Genomic DNA, 22,433 nt, shown 5'->3' with positions numbered 1-22,433 from the left:
AAAGATGATTTCCTCAATATTTAGATTTTTTTTGCTCCCTCAGATTCCAGATATGCAAATAGTTGTATCTCGGCCGAATTTTGTCTGATCCAAACAAACCATACATCAATGGAAAGATTATTTATTCAGCTTTAAGATGATGTATAAATCTCAATTTCCTGATCTTTTCACAAATCAGTGGTACAGTCTCTAAATGTACAGTGCATCATATTGCAATGCATTAATGTAATTTGCATAACATATAATGTAAGCATTCTTACCCAGATCAAGTGTCCTCGCCGCCTCTCCTAAATCAGACTCTAAACAATATATATCTATTTGAAATTATTATATTATGCATGTCTTCATCTCTATATGATAAAATCAAAGCTGGAGGCTGAGCACAGCTCCTTTAGTTGCATGTCAACACACAGTGAAAGGTGCATCAGCTGTAGCTCGAGCAGATGAAAAAGAGAAATAAACATTAGTTTCTCCACAACACTGAGACACAGGTGTCAAGTTCATGCAGAAGAAGCCTCACCTTTCATCATGCACATCCACAGAACTGACATGTGTTATTGACTTTTCAAAATAAAAGTCAAAATTAATAAATTATTTGAAATCTTTTTCAAGCGAATATTTTAGAATTTCAAAGGGTTTTAATCATTAAACTATGACAGTTAAACCTCTGAAATGATGTTAAAGTATTGTTTATGTGGTTTCACCTTAATTCTAAAAAGTCATTTTTAAAAGTTGCCTCAGAAAGATAAAGTTATTTATTTATTATTATTGTTAAACATGTCTAGAATTGTTTTTTTCTGATGGTTTAATGCGTCGATACATTTTGTGTATTCGCCCAAATAAATTTCAGAGGATGCAACTCTTTCTTTCTGAGAAAATTAAAGGCTATTAGTAAAATATTTAGCTATTACTAAAGTAGATATAATAGAAAATAAAAATGAGAATGCTAGTATTAGACAGAGGGTTGTTGTTTTTTCTATACAAATTAAACAATCAGATATAATAGAAATACAATAGAGAGTTTGATCAATGTATAAAAAAATAAAAGCGGTGTAACCTTAGTTGACAAAATTATTATCATTATATTTGCTTAGTGGTATCTTTGTGCTCTACAAAACATTGCACACTTGAGTTTAAGCAACAGCTCACAGTTTTTAAGCTGAGAAGGCCACACAGATTAAACAAATATTAATATATGCCACCTTCAAAAAGCCTTTTGACGGAATGAATTGTATTTCTGGTTCGTTATATGCTATTTCTTTATTTGAAAACTTGACAGGAGGAAAAATGAATCATAATCACTACATTTCTTTAAAATCGAGTCCATAATGCCATCTCATCCCGCAGCTCCTCTGTCACGACTAATGTCCGCCAACAGCTGCCGTACTTTTCGGCCATACCATTAGTAAAAGGGGGAGTCTGGTAAAAGCTGCTATGCGTTATTATCATTCACTTAATTCACCACATACCCCAATCATACATAATATATCTATATAAGTCCCAAATAAATCTATATTAAGAGTCTCAAGTAAATACAAGGTTCTAATATCGATCTCCATCCATGACCAGTTTGGTGCACCCCTCCAGCTGACGCAGTGGTGCGGTCCGCGAGAGGCGATGGCAGAGGTGTAGCGGGAGAGAGAGAGAGAGAGATCTAGCGCCCTGTCAGCTCGAGTTCAGACCCGCCGCTGAGACACAGAGACCCACGGACAACACACCCGGAGCCGGCGCACCCGAGCCTCGCAGACACCCGCCGCTCAGCCTCAGGTGTGTTTGTGTCTGTCTGTCTCTCTCTCTCTCTCTCTCTCTCTGTGTGTGTGTGTAAGCGAGCAGCGCTGCTGTTAGCACAGACGCTAGCTCCCGCTTCTGCTTCAGAACACCGTGTTTCTGTCACGAACACTCACCGATTTGCTGTAAACACGTTCGAGTGTGTGTTTGTTTACCTCAACACACGGTTGTTCTTCACTCAGGTGTGTTTATAATCACCCAGCAGCCTCTGTTTCCACGCACTTCTGTCCTGGATGTGTGTAACTAGGCCTCGGACTCTCTTCTAGATCAACTGTTTGTGATGATCTGGGTTTGTTGGAGATCTAAACTCTCTCGCTTTGACTCTTTCTGGAGATATCACTGTGTAGATGTGGTTTGACAGCTTTGTTGGATGTTGACACTGAGGTTATGCACCTCTGGAGTACGTTTAAACTCGCTGATCTGTCTTTAAAGGTTAGTTTGTCTCTGAATGTGTTGTTGTTAATGAGCTGTGATGATGGTTTAGTGCAGAAGCCAGACAAACTCTTCAGGACAGACCTGTCAAATGAAATCACAAGCATTGAGAGACACTAGTGCTGAAATATTAAGAACTGGGAGGTTTATATGAAATAGAGTTATACACCATGCATAAAAAAATGACAGAAAATAAGACAGGATTGGAGAACGTTGACTTGAACTCAACACGGTTTATTTACACGCAATCTCTATAAAATCCATGCAGTTTAACTCGCACAAGTGACGGAAATGCATGGATTCTGTGTTATCTTTATACTATTAATGTATTTGTGTATGAGTCTGAGACGAGGAATCACATTTTGGTGTCTGCATCAAAAGAAGTGAATTGATATGCATAGAAAGCATGTAAAATACGAGTAAAGTAATGTTTCGAATGACTTCTGTGAAAATCTAATGCTAAAATATGGGTGAAATATTTTTTTTTTTAGTTACAGATATATTTATGTAAACATGAAACCTCATACTAAATAAAAAAAGTCTGTAAAATAATATCATACTAAATTTACTTCTATTTTAAATGATTGAAAATGTGTCGCTGAAGCTCAGTTGTTTGTTATTTTGCATTATACATCATTAGTATTTTAGGGGCTGCACTGTGGCCTTTTAATGTCATCTAATGATTCTTAAACTAAACATGCCTGACAAACTCTTTAGGTTCATGATGCAAAAAAAAAAAATGCAATTTAACCCATTCTTATATATGGGGAGGAAAAACAATTTATAGCTATTTTAATTTTATTTATTTATTTATTTTTATGCTTGAAAACCCCTTTTTATCTTTGACCTTGTGTGTATATATATATATATATGTTTCATTTTGATTTTAGTTAATGTCTTGGTAATTTATTTTGTTATGTGCTTTTCTCATTAGTTTCGCTTTTAATTGATTTCAGTTTTACTCTTAGTAAATTTAGTACTTCAGCATCAAGTTATTACAGTGTATTTTGGGTTGAAGTTAACAACAACAGCGCTAATGATGTAATGCATTCATGTCTTTCCGCACAGTCAAAGCCGAAGCCACGCACCATGTCGTTAAAACCGCGGGTGGTGGACTTCGACGAGACGTGGAACAAGCTTCTGACGACGATCCGAGCGGTTGTGATGCTGGATTACGTGGAGAGAGCGACGTGGAACGACCGCTTCTCGTATCCTGCACCGAGATGAGTCCAGCTCTAACAGAGACACATCTGTCCTGCTGCAGATCATGTGCAGTCAAACTGTTGCTTCCTCATTTCTCCCCCTCCCTCTTTTTCCTGTTTCTTGTAATCAGATTGTTTAAAAAAAATATATATATTTTTTTTTATGCAAAAGCAAATGCATATTTGTTTCTACTTTATATGTACATCACCACTCAGAAGTTTGAAGTCAGAAAGATTTTAAAAGAAATGAACACTCAGCAAGCATGCATTAAAGTAATCAGTGATTTCTGAAGATCATGTGACACTGAAGACTGCTGCAAATACAGCTGTGCATCACAGGAATAAATAATTTTAATTGTACGTTATGATGGCATCTTTTGAACAGTAGTGTAAGTTACATGTATCCTCATTGAAATCTCCTTGACGTGAGCTTTAGGGACATCTATGCGCTGTGTGTAGCGTATCCAGAGCCTTTAGGGGAAAGACTGTACACCGAGACGAAGGTGTTTCTTGAGAATCACGTGCGTCAGTTGTTCAAGGTGAGACGCATGTGGCTCAGGCCTGTGTTTAACTGTGGATATGTTGCTTCATTGCGCTGTGTGTGTGTCTTACAGAGAGTCCTGGAGTCGGAGGAGAAGGTTTTGGTGATGTATCACAGATACTGGGAGGAATACAGCAAAGGTGCTGAGTACATGGACTGCTTGTACAGGTGCGTTCATCTCCTGTAGCTGAGGGAACATGGTGCAAATGAACCAAGATGTGTGCAATATTTTTCATTGATATAATTCCCCTCGTTTAAAGCGGTAGTTCATCCAAAAAGGAAAGTTCTGTAATCATTTAGAAAGTTATGTGCGGAAAAAATGCTATGAGAACTGAAACTGTTTGCTAACATTCTTCAGAAGAAAGAAACTCAGCAGCTTGAGTAAATGATGACAGAGCGTTCGTTTTTGGCTGAACTGTCCCTTTAATGTGAAGAGACAACTATACCTAAGCTGTTAATTTGAAAACTTGTGGTTCACTTTTACTTTTGTTTAGTTTTTTTTGTTGGTGTCTGTGTTAATGCTGGTGTGATACTTGAATGGTTATTTAAGAATAGCGTTTAAAGTGTTTTTTTTCATGATTGAGTGGATGTCATAGAATTAGATGATTGATATTTTACATTTAACCTTAGTTTAACACTTTCTTGGGTTTAGCTTGAAGTCAGTCGATTTCAGTTAAGTAGTGACATTAGGGCTGGGCGATATATCGAATATTAGCGATAATATCGGAATAATTTTGACGACGATGTACAATTTGAATATATTGGGAATATCAAATATTTCAAATTCAAGCATACTTTCCCAAAAGAACGCGCCGAATGTCCAAAAAAGGAACCTGTAACTGCTGACTGCTCTACGCCCCTCTACTACGAGAGCTGTAATGATAGCGGTTGCCAGATAACAAGAGTTTAAATCTCCGAATCAGAGCTTCACTGTTACAAGGATACATTTTCTGCCCGGTGTTTGCTTATTTTAAGCAATCTGGCAACCATGCGCACGTGCTCACTCCTCATCGCGGAAGAGCCGCCGACGATAATCTGAAAACACTAACAAGCTGGAATTGAGCGATCTAATCAAAGCGTCGTTCAGCCGGTCTGTGTTCTGTCGTGAGATCTCAACTGTATTGTTTGCGTTTGTGATCGCAAAATAAATGCACTTACTCGACCGCTGATGTTTGAATAGAGAAACATAGGCTATGGCCATTTGGAATTACTATTGGGGAATTTCACTGATATGTTTACCAGTTTCCATAATATAGACAGAGAGAATGCAAAAGTCTTTGGTATTCATTTATATATATTTATATATAAGAAATAGCTATGTGCTTCACCAACTAGCTCCCCATCTAAGAGGGTTTTTAGTGTCAGTAGGAACATAGTTTCATGCCACAGAGCTTCTCTTAAAACCACAGACAGTTGACAGACTTGTGTTCTTAGCTTAAAAACTTGTTAAAAAAAATGTAAATAAAATACTTATCTACTTATCTAAATACTTAGTTGCAAAGTTTAAATTGTGAATTGCATGCACTAAAAAGTTGACAGAATGCACTTTCTGTAACTGTTACTTAATTTGCACTGCTTCAGTTACATATAGGCCTACATGTATTCATTTAATAAAAAGCAGTAAGTGATCTCTTGGTCTAGATTTTTTAACTGCTTAAATTAGCTGTTTAATCTAAATAGTTTTTTTTTTTTTTTTTTTTTTTAATGGGCAAAAGAAAATCATGTTTTATTTTTTATTATTTAAATGCAAATGCAAACATATCGAGATATATATCGAATATCGTAAAAATTTTGACAATATCGAGATATCATTTTTTTTTGTATATCGCCCAGCCCTAAGTGACATAAAACCTATAGTATATTAGTATTTAGTTCACACTACCGTTCATAATTTTGGGGTCTGTAAAAGTTTTAATACTTTTGAAAGAAGTTGGATGTAATTTTGTTAATATAAGGACAATAAAAAGTTTATCACAAAAAAAAAAAAAAAAAAAAAAAAAAAAAAAAATATATATATATATATATATATATATATATATATATATATATATATATATATATATATATATATATATTATGTGCAGTGTGCACCAAGATGCATTTATTTGATGAAAAAAAAGTTAAACCGTAATATTATGAAATATTATTGCAATTTAAAATATCACATTTCTAGTTTAAAATATTGTAAAGTGTAATGTATTTTTGTGATGTGCAGCTGTATTTTCAGCATCATTCCTCCAGTCTTCAGTGTCACATGATCTTCAGAAATCAGTATAATATGATGATTTTCTTTTGTAACATGATAAATGTTTTTACTGTCACTTTTGTTCAGTTGAATGCTTCCGTGCTGAATATAAGTATCGATTTCTTTAAAAAAGTGACCCCAAATTTTTTAAATAGTAGTTCCGTCTAGTTGTCATATCGGAGATAAATAATTAATAATAGAGTAGTTTTGCAGACCTTAAACTAGTTTTGTGTAAAATCTGTGAACTTTGATATATGCCACCAAAGAGAGATTTCAATCACAGTTGATGTTGCTTTTAGTTCATTAGGAACTGTTGAAATGCTTGTGTTCGTAATAATAGGTAATCCGGTAATTCTGTGCATGCAGAACATTTAATTCTTGGTAAAAGTGCAATAGAATTCCATTGTGAACATACACTCACTAGACTTTAATATTGTTGGTTTGGGGATGTTACACAATACTTATGGGCAATATTTTATTTGCTTTATTAGCAACCATACATTTCATGATTACTGGCTCTGATGGTTCGCTCTCATGCTCTGCTCTGATTGCATGAGGTATTGTTTCTCCGGCACGCAGACCTCAGCCTCGTCAAGGGCTTTGGTCAGTTTGGGCTTGATTGCATCCATCACTGTCCTGCTGCTCCGGGTCAGCTGTGAAAACAAGCAGCTTTATTGTGCATCAACACGCACTTACTCATCTAAAACAATAGCAGCTGATTTTCCTTAATGAGTGTTGTCATGAATTTCCCGCAGGTACCTTAACACACAGTTTATTAAGAAGAACAAGCTGACCGAAGCAGACCTGCAGTACGGATACGGAGGAGTGGATATGAATGAGCCCTTAATGGAGATCGGAGAGGTATCTTATGACACAAGCGCATGCCATATTCACTTTTTTGTTGTTGATGTAAACAGATTGGATATTAAGCTATGCACATTTTAAATGTCAAATTGTGGTGTTTATTCTTTCGTAAACTGTATAAGGGTTTGTAAGATTTTTTTTTATTGCTGTGTTTAGCTTGCACTTGACATGTGGCGTAAGTTAATGATTGAGCCGCTTCAGCCGATGCTGATCGGGATGCTTCTGAAAGAGATCAAGAAGTAAGTTCGGCTTTAAAACAGGTTTTCTGCTTTAAATACTTTAACCCAAAACATTTTTATTGATTTCAATAAAATAAAATAAAATTAAAAAGATAGCATTTCAATAAAAAATCAGCAAAAATTCAAAATTTAAATAAAGCATTCTTACATCTTAAATCTTTTGTTTAAACTATTTGAAGGTTTTAGATCGTCATCTAGGACTGGCTTAAATGGATAGTCATGAATTATGGAAAATATTTAATTTTGCACAGTAGCCCAAACGAGTGCTTTAGAAAAATACAAGCTTCACGTTTATGCTTTGAAACCAATTTGCTTGTAGTTTCTGTTGTGTATTACTGTAAATGTATTTGTGTTTTTTTTCTACAAACTAAAAATAATCTATGGCAGAAGTCTTCATTACCACAGATACTTTCCATCATATTTCTGTGATTGCATCGTCCGAACCCAAGTTCAGTTTTCTTGAGGATGTTTCGTTTATATACTGTTTGAGGATACATTTGCAGACGTATTCAGTTTGGATGTTGTTTCCAGCGACCGATGTGGGGAGGACCCCAATCAGAAAGTAATCCACGGGGTTATCAACTCCTTTGTTCATGTTGAACAGTACAAGAAAAAGTTTCCTCTAAAGGTGAGTGTCTCTGTCTTGGTTGTTTTTAATGTGTCATTGATCTTTTAAAAAATGTTTTTAGTTTGTGCAATCATGTCATTTCAGTAATTGTTTATGTAAATATAAAAAAAAAATTTTTTTAGTACCCTACTGTTTAAAAACTTGCGTCAGCTTTTTTACATTTTTTATAAAAATGATATTTGTAAATTCAGCAAACATGCATTAATTTGATCAAAAATGCCAGTAAAGACATTTTAAATGCTGCAAAAGATCACGGCTTCCTGCAAAAATATAAATGTTTTCAACATTGGTAATAATCAGATGTTTCTTGAGCAGTAAATCATCATATTTTCATGATTTCTGAAGATCATGTGACACTGAAGACTGGAGGAATGATGCTGAAAATACAGCGGAGCATCACAGAAATAAATTACATTGAACATATTCACTTTGAAAAGTTTTAAATGGTTATGATATTTCACAATACTGTTTTTTTAATCAAATTAATGCAGCCTTGGTGAGCAGCAGTGACTTTTTCAAACAGACCGCAAACATTTGTGTATTTATTTGCATGCCTATCAGCAATCATGCATCTCATTTGAAGGCCTCACCATTTTTTTCCCTTTACCCAGTTTTATCAGGAAGTCTTCGAAGGGCCGTTCCTGACAAAAACCGGAGAGTATTACAAACAGGAAGCCTCCAATCTCCTGCAGGAGTCCAACTGCTCCCAGTACATGGAGAAGGTGAGATGCTGAAACCATTCAGCTGCGTCACATGTTTCTGTTCATTCAATCACGTTGCTGTTTGATATCTGCTGATCTAAAAGAAGCCTGATGTTCTCTGATCCGTCAGGTTTTAGGCCGGTTGAAAGACGAGGAGGTGAGGTGTCGGAAGTATCTGCACCCCAGCTCTTACGCCAAAGTCATCCATGAATGTCAGCAGAGGATGGTGGCCGATCACCTGCAGTTCTTGCACGGAGAGTGTCAGAATATCATCAGACAGGAGAAGAGAGACGGTCAGCGCTTTAGCCACACTTATACCCAGTCTGAACGTTCACTTGCGGCTCCTGGGTTCATGTTTGTATGCATGCGTCTCATAACTGCAGGACGTCCTGATAGTCTGTTTGGTTTCAGATATGGCGAATATGTACACGCTACTGCGAGCCGTGTCCAGCGGCTTACCTCACATGATCCACGAGCTCCAGGTCCACATCCACGACGAGGGTCTCCGAGCCACCAGTAACCTCTCTCAGGAAAACGTAGGTTGTTAGTACATGTTTGTATATCGCATTAATCGCAGTGCGCTCAGATGTTTTCCTCTGGTGTTTGTCCTGCAGATGCCAACGCAGTTTGTGGAGTCAGTGTTGGAGGTTCATAGTAAATTTGTCCAGTTGATTAACACAGTGTTGAATGGGGACCAACACTTCATGAGTGCGCTTGATAAGGTACTCTTACATTTCAATGCAGTTCATAAAGGATTGACTGGTGTATATACAGTACCAAGCAAACAATTACTCGTTATATTAATCTTTTCCTTATTTGAGAATAATAGTCAAATCAGTATCAAGTGCAGTTGTGCATTTTTAATATATAGTATAATACTTAGCACCTGCGTATATATTACCCAGTTATTCACCCTTCTTCATTTAGTCCAGTAGGTGGTATCTGGGACCATCTGAGTGTTTGGAAACACTTGAATTTGTGGTTTCTGATTTTTTTGCTCATTCCCCTCCAGGCCTTGACTTCAGTAGTGAACTACAGAGAGCCCAAATCCATCTGCAAAGCGCCTGAGCTGGTGTGTAATCACGGTTTATCCTCAGCTACTGCTGGCATTAGATCAGGATGACTAAATAAACTCTGATTGAAGCTAATGAACATTAACACTGCTGATTTTCTGCCGGTGTTTCTCGTGCTGTGGCACAGCTGGCCAAGTACTGTGACAATCTGCTGAAGAAATCTGCGAAAGGAATGACGGAGAATGAAGTGGAGGACAAACTGACCAGCTTCATCACGGTCTTCAAATACATCGACGACAAAGATGTGTTTCAGAAGGTGAGGCCATGACTTGATTTATCTACAGAGAAGGAGAACAGTGAACATATACAAAATGACATTAAAACCTTCAATGTTTATACTTCCAGGCTAGGCTTTGCCAAGCCAACGTCAAAGTTTGTCCTCAAATGTTACTCATCATCCTTTTAAGTTTTTTTTCTTTTCATTTTGTGTCTGGTATGGGTGATGTTTTCATTATTTTGTGGTCAGTGTTTTCTAACTCTGTCGTTTGTTCTTAGTTTTACGCCAGAATGCTTGCGAAGAGGTTAATACATGGACTTTCATTATCCATGGACTCCGAGGAAGCCATGATCAACAAATTGAAGGTACAGCGAGTCTCTCACACTCTTGAACGGTGTCTTAAAACGTTGACAGATGTGACTCATCCTCCGTAATCAAGTGTTCGCTCGCTGTGGGCGCCACAGCTTTGTCATCATGTAAACCGCGTATGGGACTGATGATGGGTTTCGTGCTAGCAGAACTTTCATTGTTTTTCTTGTCCTTTATTATTATTATTGTCCTTTGCCTCGCAGCAAGCGTGTGGCTATGAGTTCACGAGCAAACTGCACAGAATGTACACTGATATGAGCGTCAGCACCGACCTCAACAACAAGTTCAACAACTTTATCAAAACCCAGGAGACTGTGGTGGACCTGGGCATCAGTTTCCAGATATATGTGTTACAGGTAAGAGAGAAGGAAATCTTAAAATATCAAAGAAAATCCCACTGTATATATATATATATATATATATATATATATATATGTATGTGTGTGTGTGTGTGTGTGTAACCCTGGATCACAAAACCAGTCATAAGGGTCGATTTCTCAAAATTGAGATTTAGACCTCATCTGAAAGCTGAATAAATAATCTCTCCATTGATGTATGGTTTGTTAGGAGGACAGTATTTGTCTGAGATACAACTATTAGAGAATCTGGAATCTGAGGGAGCAAAAAAATCTAAATATTGAGAAAATCATCTTTGAAGTTGTTCGAATTAAGTTCTTAGCAATGGATATTACTAATCAAAAATTTGATTTTGATATATGCACGGTAGGAAATTTACAAAATATCTCCATGGAATATGATTTTTACTCAATATTATAATGATTTTTGGCATAAAAGAAAAATGGATAATTTTGACCCATATAGTGTTTTTGGGCTATTGCTACAAATATACCCCAGAGACTTAAGGTTTTGTGTCCCAGGGTCACATATATATATAATGGATGTATTTGTATGTATATGTATATGTGTGTTTTATTAAATATTGTTTTAAAATATAATAACATAAAAAAAAAGATAATTATTTTGCCACATAGCGTCTCAAAACATTTGTGCTGTGGATATAAATGCTATATTTAGACCTGTGTGTTATTATTATTATTATTATTTTTTTTTTTACAAATTTCCTGAAACAAAGTTGCAAAAACTTGTAAGTTTGTCTACAATATTCACAGATAAATAAAGCAATAAAATGCTGATTTAAAAAATAAAAAAATTCTAATAATACATTTTAAATGAATGTGTATTTTAAACATTCAGGAGTATATCATAATTATATAGTAATAAGTATATACATAATTATATGTAGGGTTATTATTATTATTATTATTATTATAAGGCACACACACATTTGCAAATAATTACAATAATATAATAATTTCAATAATTAAGTGGTTTATTAAATTAAAAAACGAATTCAATAAATACAACTGTCTGCATTCATATGCAGTGTATCAAAGGATTTTGCTACTGATTTCGATGCACAGTTGTAAGCCAGACATAACAGAGGTTATTGATATACAAAAGGGTCAATGTAAGGGTGAAGAACGGTCATAATGTGGAATATTTTGCGTGTGTTGAATATGTGCTGGCTGTGAGCTGATGTGTGTTTGTATGTGTTTCAGGCAGGAGCGTGGCCCCTCACACATGTTCCCTCGTCCACGTTTGCCATCCCGCAGGAGCTGGAGAAGAGTGTACAGATGGTAAGCTGCCCTGTCAACAAGCTCCAAAACCTAATCTTCATGTGCTGAGAGCTGAACATGTGAAATCCCCCTCATTTCATTATGAAAGTAGGTGACGCTGATTTAACTGATGATTTCTTTCTGCAGTTTGAGTTGTTTTATAACCAGCACTTCAGCGGAAGGAAGTTGACCTGGCTGCATTATCTCTGCACAGGTAAAGTTGGTCATATAGAGACATACACTACACATCGAATGTTTGGCATCGGAAAGATTTTCTTTTCTTTTGTTTTATTTATTTATTTATTTTTATTTTTATATTTTTACTTTATCATTTTTTTTTCATTATTATTATTTTTTTGTTATTATTATTTTTTTTAATTTTTTTTAATTTTATTACATTTTTGTAATTTTTTTTTGTTATTTAATTTTTTTATTTATTTTTTATTTAAACCCTCACATCCCAAAGGTTTGAACATACCTACTCATTCTTTATTATAACATAAAAGTTTATGAAATAACTGATTGAAATATGAAATATATATGTGCTGGCCAAACCAGTTAATTAGAACTTAATCTTATATTTAAGCATCTTTAAAGCTCTACAAACTCTTTTTAGTGTATAAACTAGTATAGTTTTTGATAAACCTGAAACTTTTTTGTAAAGCGTTATCTTTTATTTTTATATTATTTTTATAGTTTCAGTTTTTATTATTAGTTAAAGTTGCAAAGTTGTAAAAAAAGATATTTAGTTTTGTTTTAGTTGTAATTATATAATATTAGGGCTATTAATGGAATAAATTTATTTTTTAATTGATATGCTGACTAAAAAAAAGTAATTAATTGCATATATTAAGTATTAATTAAGAAAAGCCCCCCAGATAATCAAAAATAAGTAAAAAAGAAATTATTAAAATAATGAAATTAAATACATTTAGAAATGACCTCTGTTTTGAAATCACAACCATTTGGAAAAAGATTAACATAAGACTGCACACATTTATATGAAAGGGTTTTGCTGCTCATTTTACATGCACAATGATAAGCCAATAATAACAGAGGTCATTTACATAATAAAGTCTTAAAGGGGCAGTTGCCAAATCAGCCTGTTTAATTATAATGACCAGAGAATGTTTTTTTTTAAATCTAATATTTTATTATTTGAACATCACTGCTTCTTGTTTCTGTCAGGCGAGGTGAAGATGAATTATCTGTCCAAGCCCTACGTGGCGGTGGTCACCACTTATCAGATGGCCGTTCTGCTGGCCTTCAACAACAGTGAGACTGTGAGCTACAAAGAGCTGCAGGACAGCACGCAGATGAACGAGAAGGAGCTCCAGAAGACCATCAGATCCCTGCTGGACGTCAAGATGATCGGCCACGACTCGCAGAAAGTAAGTCTGAGATCAGCCAGGTTTGTAAATCAGCTTCATCTGCGGCTTGACTGTTAATCAAACTGTTAATTGATGTATCATAACTAGACTTCCGTGTTCTTTCTTCCTCCAGGAGGAGATCGAAGCCGAATCCACGTTTTCCCTTATTATGAGTTTCACCAGTAAAAGAACGAAGTTCAAGATCACAACATCGATGCAGAAGGACACGCCACAGGTACAGACTCTCACTGTCGTTTCACCAATTCAAGAAAACCAGTTAACTAGTTAACATAACTATAACATGATTAACTTAACCAAAACATGCCAAATCTGGTTAGAGATCTATTCCAAGAGCAGCACACGTGAAAAATAAGTTCAAAATATGTATGCAGACAAGAAATATGAAGACACCTATTGTACAGACTTGTCTTAAACGTATCCTATATGTATAGAAGTCAAGTGAAGTCACCTTTATTTATATAGTGCTTTATACAAAATACATTGTGTCAAAGCAACTGAACAACATTCATTAGGAAAACAGTGTGTCAATAATGCAAAATGACAGTTAAAGTAATATAAAATAAGCAGAACTGTCAAACGATTAATTGTGATTAATTGCATCCAAAATAAACGTTTTTGTTTACATATGTCTGTGTGCACTGTGTATTATTATGTATGTGTAAATACATACAGATGCATGTATATATTTTTTGAATAATAGGTTGATTATATATTAAATGTGTGTAGTTATATATATATATAAATATAAATATATAATATATATATATATAAATATACATACATGTGTGCTTATATTTACAGAACAAATATACACAGTACACACACATATTATGTAAACAAAAACTTGCGATTATTAGTTGGACAGATTTAAAAATAATAAAAACGCTACATATTTCTTAGGTCAATGCATTTGTCTAATTTTAGGGTTTTATTAAAGACAGTGATTCCTTGATTTAAACCTATTAATTGTGGCAAAACGTTACATTCAAATGAATCTATAAAATCAGACAAAGCCCATGTTGAGCAGATGTCGTGTGTGTGGAGTCGTATAAACGCTGTGATGTGATCTGTGTGTGTCAGGAGCTGGAGCAGACCAGGAGCGCTGTGGATGAAGACAGGAAAATGTATTTACAGGCTGCTATAGTGAGGATTATGAAAGCCAGGAAAGTGTTGAGACACAACACCCTCATACAAGAGGTGAGAGGACAGGTTCTCGTGTGTGTGTGTGTGTGTGTGTGTGTGGTACCTGACGCAGTGCACAAGTGATCTCAGGGAAGCGAGAGACTCTGTCAGGCTGTCAGGACACGTTCAGCACGGCCTGTTACACAACAAAACTGTGATGGAGACTGTTTTCACTGCTCTCACACACATTTGGCTCTGCACTCGCACTGTTGTATTCACACACAAGCTGCACACTGTTCGTCTCTGCTGAACACTGAATGAAGAGGGAATGGTGAAAAATATATTTTTCACTTCGTTTTCATGAAGAAAGAGAAGCCCGTTTCGTTAGATCTCTTTAAAGATCTTTGCTGTATATGAGACTGTGAAAAAAAACAGAAGAAAAAGAAACTCAATAGAGTGGTAAGAGTACCAAAAGTCATTGTTTCTGGCCAGATTTGGTTAAAATCTGCATACAGGAAATTTAATTGAAATACTACAATGATGTTTACTTGCAAATTTAATGATTTATCTTTATTATTATTATTCGAATAATTATTATATTACAATAATGATCATTTGTGGGAAAATGTGAGTTCTTTTCTTAAAATAATGTTTAAACATGATATATATTTTTGATATATAATGATCCAAAAATAGACGACTTATTTTATTTTATTCATTATTTTCTTTATGATATACACTACCGGTCTAAAACTGGGGATGAGTAAGATTTATTTGATCAAAAATACAGAAAAATACAGTAATCTTGCAAAATGTTATTACAATATAAAATAATGGTTTCCATTTTAATATCCTTTAAAATATTATTTATTTCTGTGACGCCAAGCTGAATTTCCATCATTATTCCTCCAGTCTTCAGTGTCACATGATCTTCAGAAATCATTCTAATTAGGGCTGGGTACCGAACTTCGATTCCTTTATTGTATCGAACGAAAAACTTCGATACTATGAGTATCGAAAAATTATTTATCTTTCGGTGCCAAATTTCGGTTTGAAAAGCCAAGCGGCTGTGTCTGTGTGAGCTTGTAGCATAGCATACGTGCATGTAAGGACCTAAATTTGCCGTGATTGGCTGTCCACCACCACGTGACGGGGACGATTTCTGAAGATACTCGCAGTCACACAACACAAGTGTAGTTGTTTTTTTCTCAAAACGTTTCCGTTTTACAATGCCATAGAGGTCTAAAGAGTATTGCAACCAAAGCCGGTGTTACGGTTTAACTGGTTACCGTGTTATCTGGTGACCAACTTCCTGGTTCAGGTCTCTGCTGCAGATGTGCTGGAACGACCGCAGCAGATTCGGCGATTCTGAAAGCACAAACTGATGTGATATTAAGTGTATTATAAACGCAGACTTGCTCAGTGACTCTGATATTCTTGTAAAGATTACAAGTAATTAGTATGATCGCCCGTTTCACGGCTGAAGTAAGTAGGATAAACAAAAATAAAGTACGTCTGTGTTCGCGCGTGTTTCGAACACGCGCTAAAAGACAGCGCGCCGCGAGACAACAGTCACAAACCACCGAGCTACCGATCTACACCGAATCAGCTCCAGGTCTCTGGATTCAAGACAGGACTCTCGGCGGCACATCGTGCAGCTGCTGAATCAAGGAAATGTGACCGTGTTAACTTGTGACCCGTGTTTATCTATTATGAAAATAAACCATAGCAGTACGATGACTACATTTTATGGTTCATTATGTTAAAGAACATTTCATGACTTCTCAGACAACTGTACATTTGTGGCTACTGTGGGTTAATTATAAACTAAAGAAAATGTACCATGTTTTTACTATGGTAAATATGAGTTAACGATAGCGTTTATAATTAACCCACAGTAGCCACAAATGTACAGTTGTCTGAGAAGTCATGAAATGTTCTTTAACCCACAAATGCAGTTTGATTTTGCACTAACAATGTTTTTTTTTTTTACATTCCTTTGCATTTTAGTTGGTTCAATATTAGCCTGTACACAATATCATTTGTTTATTTATTTATTTATAATATGTTCATGTTGTGGTTTTGTGAATTTTGGCCAAGTAAGGATTGATACCAATCCTGAGTGTCTGCTGGTGCACCCCTATCGAAAAAGCACAACCAGTTGTATTAATAATGTTATCCTGAATGTGAAGTGTTACCAGAATTTGTTTTAATTAAGGTGAAAAATAAAAGTTTTGTGTTTAATGTATTTGTGTTGATGTTGAAATAGATTCTAAGACATATGATATCGAAAAAAGTATCGTTAGGAACCGGTATCGAAACTGAGGTATCGGAATTGGCACCGGATCGAAAGATTTTGAACAATACCCTGCCCTAATTCTAATATACTGATTTATTATAAGACTTATCAATGTTGAAACTGTTGTGCTGCCAAATATTTTTCTGGAAACTCCGACACTTTTTTCAGGATTCTTTGATGAATAATAAGTTTTAAAGGACAGCATTTATTCCACATTTAAATATTTTCTAACAATATAAATATTTTCCATCACTTCTTAACAATTTAACACATCATCCCTGAATAATAGTTTTAATTTCTTTCAAAAAAGAAAGAAAGAATAAAAATGTACCGACCCCAAACTTTTGAACTGTAGTGTATGTATATTAGTAACAGTTGTCTTGTGATCTATTTCAACTTTGTTAAAAGTTGACCTGAATTTTTCATTATTACAAATTTTACATGCAAATGTTGTTCTTCTACTGTGTCATCGTGTTATCATAATGCTCTGACACATTGCACCAATTACATTTTAAACTGTTCTATGCTGTGGCTTAAACAGGCTTTCATAACTAAAATATTACTCCATGCAAAACCAGAATTAATTTGATCAAAATAAATTGATCAGATTAGTCAGAGCTGTGGTAATGACATAAAACACTTACTCATTTCTTCAGCTCCTTCCTGTAAATGGAAGGATGAACGCAGGTGTGAATTATGAAGCGATCTGATTATGGGCTGGTGCTCCAGCTCTTCCTGCAGCTGTGCAGTGTTTGTGTGACTGTGTGTGGATTCCTCTCTTAGTGCATGTGCTTCTCAATGCTTCAGAACAAAGAGCATCAAACACATCTTCAGCCTGAAAATGGCTCAATTTGTTGGTTTATTAAATAACAATTTTATCCTGTCCAGCATTTATTTATTGATCGTAATATATCCAGTAAATCAAGAACACAGTGGTGCAGTCGAGGCAGGTTTTTCTTGCTTTATGATCTTACTGTGGAAATATGGATTACAGAGCCTACAACTTTAATCTGTTCACAAGCTTTGCTGGAAAAGTCAAATCCTTAGTTTCTGGGTCAAGACCGTTCTTATCAATTCTCAAGAATGTCCTTGTAACCAGAGATTATTATCAAGTTTATAATCCGACACTGAAAGCACAGAACATATGTCTAAATGTAAGGTTATGATCAGAGTATTAACATATATATATATATATGCATACAGTACTGTGCAAAAGTCTTAGGCCACTACTAGTATTTTCACCAACAACATTTTTTTTATAAATCAGTTATTTCTGTTTTGCTGTGGCGTGTCAGTATGAAATATAAGTTTTAGATTAGATTGGATTCAACTTTGTCATTGCACATGTAAGGTACAAGGCATGGAAATGCAGTTAGCATCTAACCAGAAGTGCAATAAGCAGTAAGTACAGGATATACAGTGTCTTTAAATGCTTTCAGCATGATGTACAGATAGGTGTACTATGACAATATTATACAGATGGAATGTGTAATAAGTGTATGTACTAGTGCAATAGACATTTAAAAAGTGCATAGAAAAAATATTCCAGTGTGCAAAAGGATTATTCAGCATTCTGGATGAACAGACAGTATTGCAAATAATAATGTGTAAAAGTTTTTTTATAGTTGTTGTAAACCAGATGTAGTGATGAGGAGGGGTGAGGAGTGTGTAGTGGTGTCTGGGTTTGTTTGGGGGTCAGAGGGCAGAATTCAGTAAGGAGACAGCTGTAGGGAAAAATCTGTTCCTGAATCTGCTGGTTCTTGTTCGGAGGCTCCTGAAGCGCCTCCCAGAGGGCAGGAGGTAAAACAGTCCATGGTCAGGGTAAGAGGAGTCCTTGAAGAATGCTGCGAGCTCGACGTAGACAGCGTTTCCTCTGGATGTACTCCATAGCAGGAAGTGGTGTCCCTGTGATGCTTTGGGCAGTTTTCACCACCCTCTGCATTAGGGCTGTGCGATGAATCGAAATCGCGATTTGAGACGTTGCGATTTGCTAATCACAAAAGCCTGTGATGTGGACACCATATTACGGTTCCAGAGCATATGCTTGACTGTTAGCCTTGAGTGATCAATAGTTCAATAGTAAGGCAAATTTAAACTAAAGAAAAACGTTATGTAACTTAAGCTTCAAACCGACAGACAACGAACAAAAAAGGTATTTTGCAAGAGCTGCTCACAATGCATCAAGAGCATCTCTTATTGCATGTTCGCTGTTCCCAATTCAGAAGAGCGCACACACAGCCTGTGTCTTTGAATGCTCGCTCCTCTCTTCCCCACGCGGCGCGAAACCCACGTGACAGTCGAGCCGTTCACACTTGCCGCACTCACGCAGCCTGTTTCATAACACTTATTATATTCGCGCGTGGCCCTGCACCCTCCACGAGCACATCTGGCAGTATGGATGAGGCTCGACGCACGTGCACAACCATTGTCAGCTCGCGCCTGGCTCTGCATTTAAAACAATTGTAAATTCAGTCTAACTGCTTGCTAATTTCACTTGGATGAAATGAAACATTCACCACATTTTCCACTTGATCTTAAAATTCCAAATACATTGTAACATATGTAATTCTTTAATAATTGACTAAAGAAATACACTTCTTTATTTATAAAAATAAAATAAACAAATCTTTCCATTGAAATTCAGTAGTTATACCATTATAATCTTGTCAGCAAGGTAATGATACTGTGCTGCACATTATTGACAATATTGAGCTGAAGCTTGATTTTGCAAATGTAAAATCGCAAATCAAATCGCAATATCTGTCAAAAAAAATCGCAATTAGATATTTTCACCATATCGCACATCTCTACTCAGCATTGCCTTGCGGTCAGCCACTGATCAGTTCCCATACCAGACTGTGATACAACTGGTCAGGATGCTCTCAATCGCACACCGGTAGAAGTTCCCCAGGATGGCTGAAGACAGCTGGTTCTTCTTCAGTGTCCTAAGGAAGAAGAGGCGCTGGTGAGCCTTCTTGACCAGGCTGGAGGTGTGTGTAGTCCAGGACAGGTCCTCCGAGATGGTGGTTCCCAGGAACTTGAAGCTGGAGACACTTTCAACAACCATCCCGTTAATGTGGATGGGGCCATGCGTGCTTCCTTTCTTCTTCCTGAAGTCCACAATGAGCTCTTTTGTATTGCTGGTGTTAAGGAGCAGGTTATTTTCAGCACACCATGTGGCCAGGTGCTGTACCTCTTCCCCTGTAGGCAGTCTCATCATTGTCATTGATAAGGCCAATCACCGTGGTGTCATCTGCAAACTTAATGATGGAGTTGGATCCACACACAGGCTTGCAGTCGTGGGTGTAAAGGGAGTAAAGGAATGGGCTCAGCACACAGCCCTGTGGTACGCCAGTGTTAAGTGTGATGGTGGTGGAGCAGGTGTGGCCTGACCAAACATGCTGAGGTCTGTTGGTCAGAAAATCCATAATCCAGTTGCAGAGGGAGGTATTAATGTCCAGGTCCCCAAGTTTTGTGGTCAGCTTGGAGGGAATGACAGTGTTAAATGCTGAGCTGAAGTCAACAAGCAACATCCTAACATTCGTGTTGTTATTGTCCAAGTGTGTGTGTACAGAGTGCAGCACTGTGCATACTGCATCCTCTGTGCTCCTGTTTTTACAGTATTTCTCACATTTCAAATTGGTGTGGGTCCAGTGTGGGTGGGAGGCAGTCCATGAGGTGTTCTAGGACCAGTCGCTCGAAGCACTTCACAATGATGGGTGTGAGTGCTACGGGGCGATAGTCATTCAGGCACATTGGGGAGAAGTATTTTGGCACTGGCACAATGGATGTGGACTTAAAGCATGTTGGCACAGTTGCTTGGGTGAGGGACAGGTTGAAAATGTCTGTGAAGACCCCTGCAAGCTGCTCTGCACATGCCCTAAGCACACTTCCAAGAATGCCGTCCTTGCGTGCGTTAATCCGGCTCAATGCAGTGTAGATGTCTGTGGAGGTGAGTTTGAGGGATTGGTGGTCTGCTGAGGGTGTGATCTTGGTGGCCATCTCCTTGCTGTTGAATCGAGCATAAAAGTCATTCAGCTCGTTAAGGAAGGAGACGTCTGTGGCCGTTGGAGTGGAGTTGCTTGGCTTGTAGTCACTGATGACCTAGATGCCCTGCCACATGTGTCGGGCGTCAGAGTTTGAAAAGTAGCAGTTTACATTTCCATAAATTATTTTTGGCATTAATTGTAATAATCCAGTGAGATGTTTGTTTGCACAAGGAGTCTGACAGCAGCCAGTGCTCCACACAGAGATCTGATCATCATCAGTCTGTCTGAGTAACATGAAGAAACAGAACAAACTGAGACAGACTCAATTCAGAAGAACTGTGCCAATGTCCCCAAGACACTTCAAGAAACCTGCAAAGCTACCTGAAAAACAATGCACAAGTGCACAGAGGACAAAAGCTTTTTTTAACACATAGTGTGGTCACACCAAATGTTGATTAATTTAGTTAAGTTCATAGAAGTTAATTAATAAAATGTATTTATGGCATTATTTTTGACTGCATCCTCACTACACAAGAGCCTAAAACTTTGCACAGTACTGTAGCTTTGCAGGTTTCTTGATGCATTTTTAGCATTATTACTTGTCTTCTCACATGTACTACAGTATATATACTGCAGAAATGATAACAACAATATGAGCTTGTGCTATCCTGAATATAAGCAGCCTAATTTTGTTTTTGTGTGCTTATTCTTTCAGGTTATCAACCAATCCAAAGCCAGATTCAACCCGAGTATCAGCATGATCAAGAAGTGCATTGAGGTTCTTATCGACAAGCAGTACATCGAGCGAAGCCAGAGCTCCGCGGACGAATACAGCTACGTCGCATAAAAACATATTAATTTAATGAAAGAAAAAACAACAAACAAAAAAATGCCGTTAAGCGTGAACGGTAGACATGTCTTTTATTTTCGGCTCTGGCTGGCCATCGGATCGAATCGGGACTCTGTGCCTCCATCTTTGTTAAAAAGGGCCTCCGAGTAGTGGACGGTCATCAAAAGCAACCCCAATGATTTTATGCTGTTTACATCACCAGTGCCACGCCAAGTGCGTCTATGAAAGAAGAAAATGCCTATAGCTACTCGAACGTAAAAGGATAATACATTTTTAGACATAATCATACAAGAAAAGCGAGCGAAAGAAATGCATCACATAGAGCAGAAGAGGTGAAGTGTTTGAGGAACGGCCGAAAAACAACCACGCTTTCTTTTCTCACATTGCAGTTGTTGTGTGTATTCTTTTTTTTAATGTATCAAAGTCAAAGAACTATTGTAATAAAACCGGTATAATGATAATTGCATTTACTTTCAAGATATAAAATAACAAATATGAGGTGACAAACATGATTCTGCTGCTTGTCAAATAAACAAATAAAAAAACAACACTTTTTTCGTAAATGTTTTAAGAAATACTTTATCGTCAGTCAATATTAAAGGTGAACCAAATTATTATCATTATTTTATTTTAGCATTTTTCTAAAGGGACATTCAGAATATGTCAGAAAGACCATATTTATGAGAAGTACAGGACAGATTGCTTACTGGTTACTAATAACATGATGAAAAATGTAGTCAATAATTTAATCTACTGTAGATTACTCATTTTATGCAATGCATTCTGACTACTTTTTAGTTTCTTTTAGATTACTTTTGACTTGTTTATATATTTGAATGGGATTAT

At 36.5% G+C, this 22,433-nt stretch overlaps 1 protein-coding gene across 1 annotated transcript; it reads left to right on the top strand.

The window, feature by feature from the left end:
• Positions 1-1,603: 1,603 nt before the first annotated feature.
• Positions 1,604-22,135, top strand: LOC132115866 (cullin-2). The gene is made up of 21 exons (XM_059524257.1): positions 1,604-1,767; positions 3,289-3,428; positions 3,859-3,961; positions 4,037-4,131; positions 6,964-7,069; positions 7,229-7,311; positions 7,843-7,939; positions 8,551-8,661; positions 8,771-8,933; positions 9,052-9,176; positions 9,255-9,362; positions 9,653-9,712; positions 9,841-9,969; positions 10,209-10,295; positions 10,503-10,655; positions 11,880-11,957; positions 12,084-12,150; positions 13,125-13,327; positions 13,440-13,541; positions 14,408-14,524; positions 21,453-22,135. Exons 2-21 carry the CDS (start codon positions 3,310-3,312, stop codon positions 21,582-21,584), a joined length of 2,238 nt encoding a protein of 745 aa, XP_059380240.1. The 5' UTR covers positions 1,604-1,767; positions 3,289-3,309; the 3' UTR covers positions 21,585-22,135.
• The last annotated feature ends 298 nt before the right edge of the window (positions 22,136-22,433 follow it).

The sequence above is a fragment of the Carassius carassius genome, chromosome 35 (assembly GCF_963082965.1).
Source record: "Carassius carassius chromosome 35, fCarCar2.1, whole genome shotgun sequence".
Lineage (NCBI taxonomy): Eukaryota > Metazoa > Chordata > Actinopteri > Cypriniformes > Cyprinidae > Carassius > Carassius carassius.
This window is presented reverse-complemented; position numbering and strand designations above follow the sequence as displayed.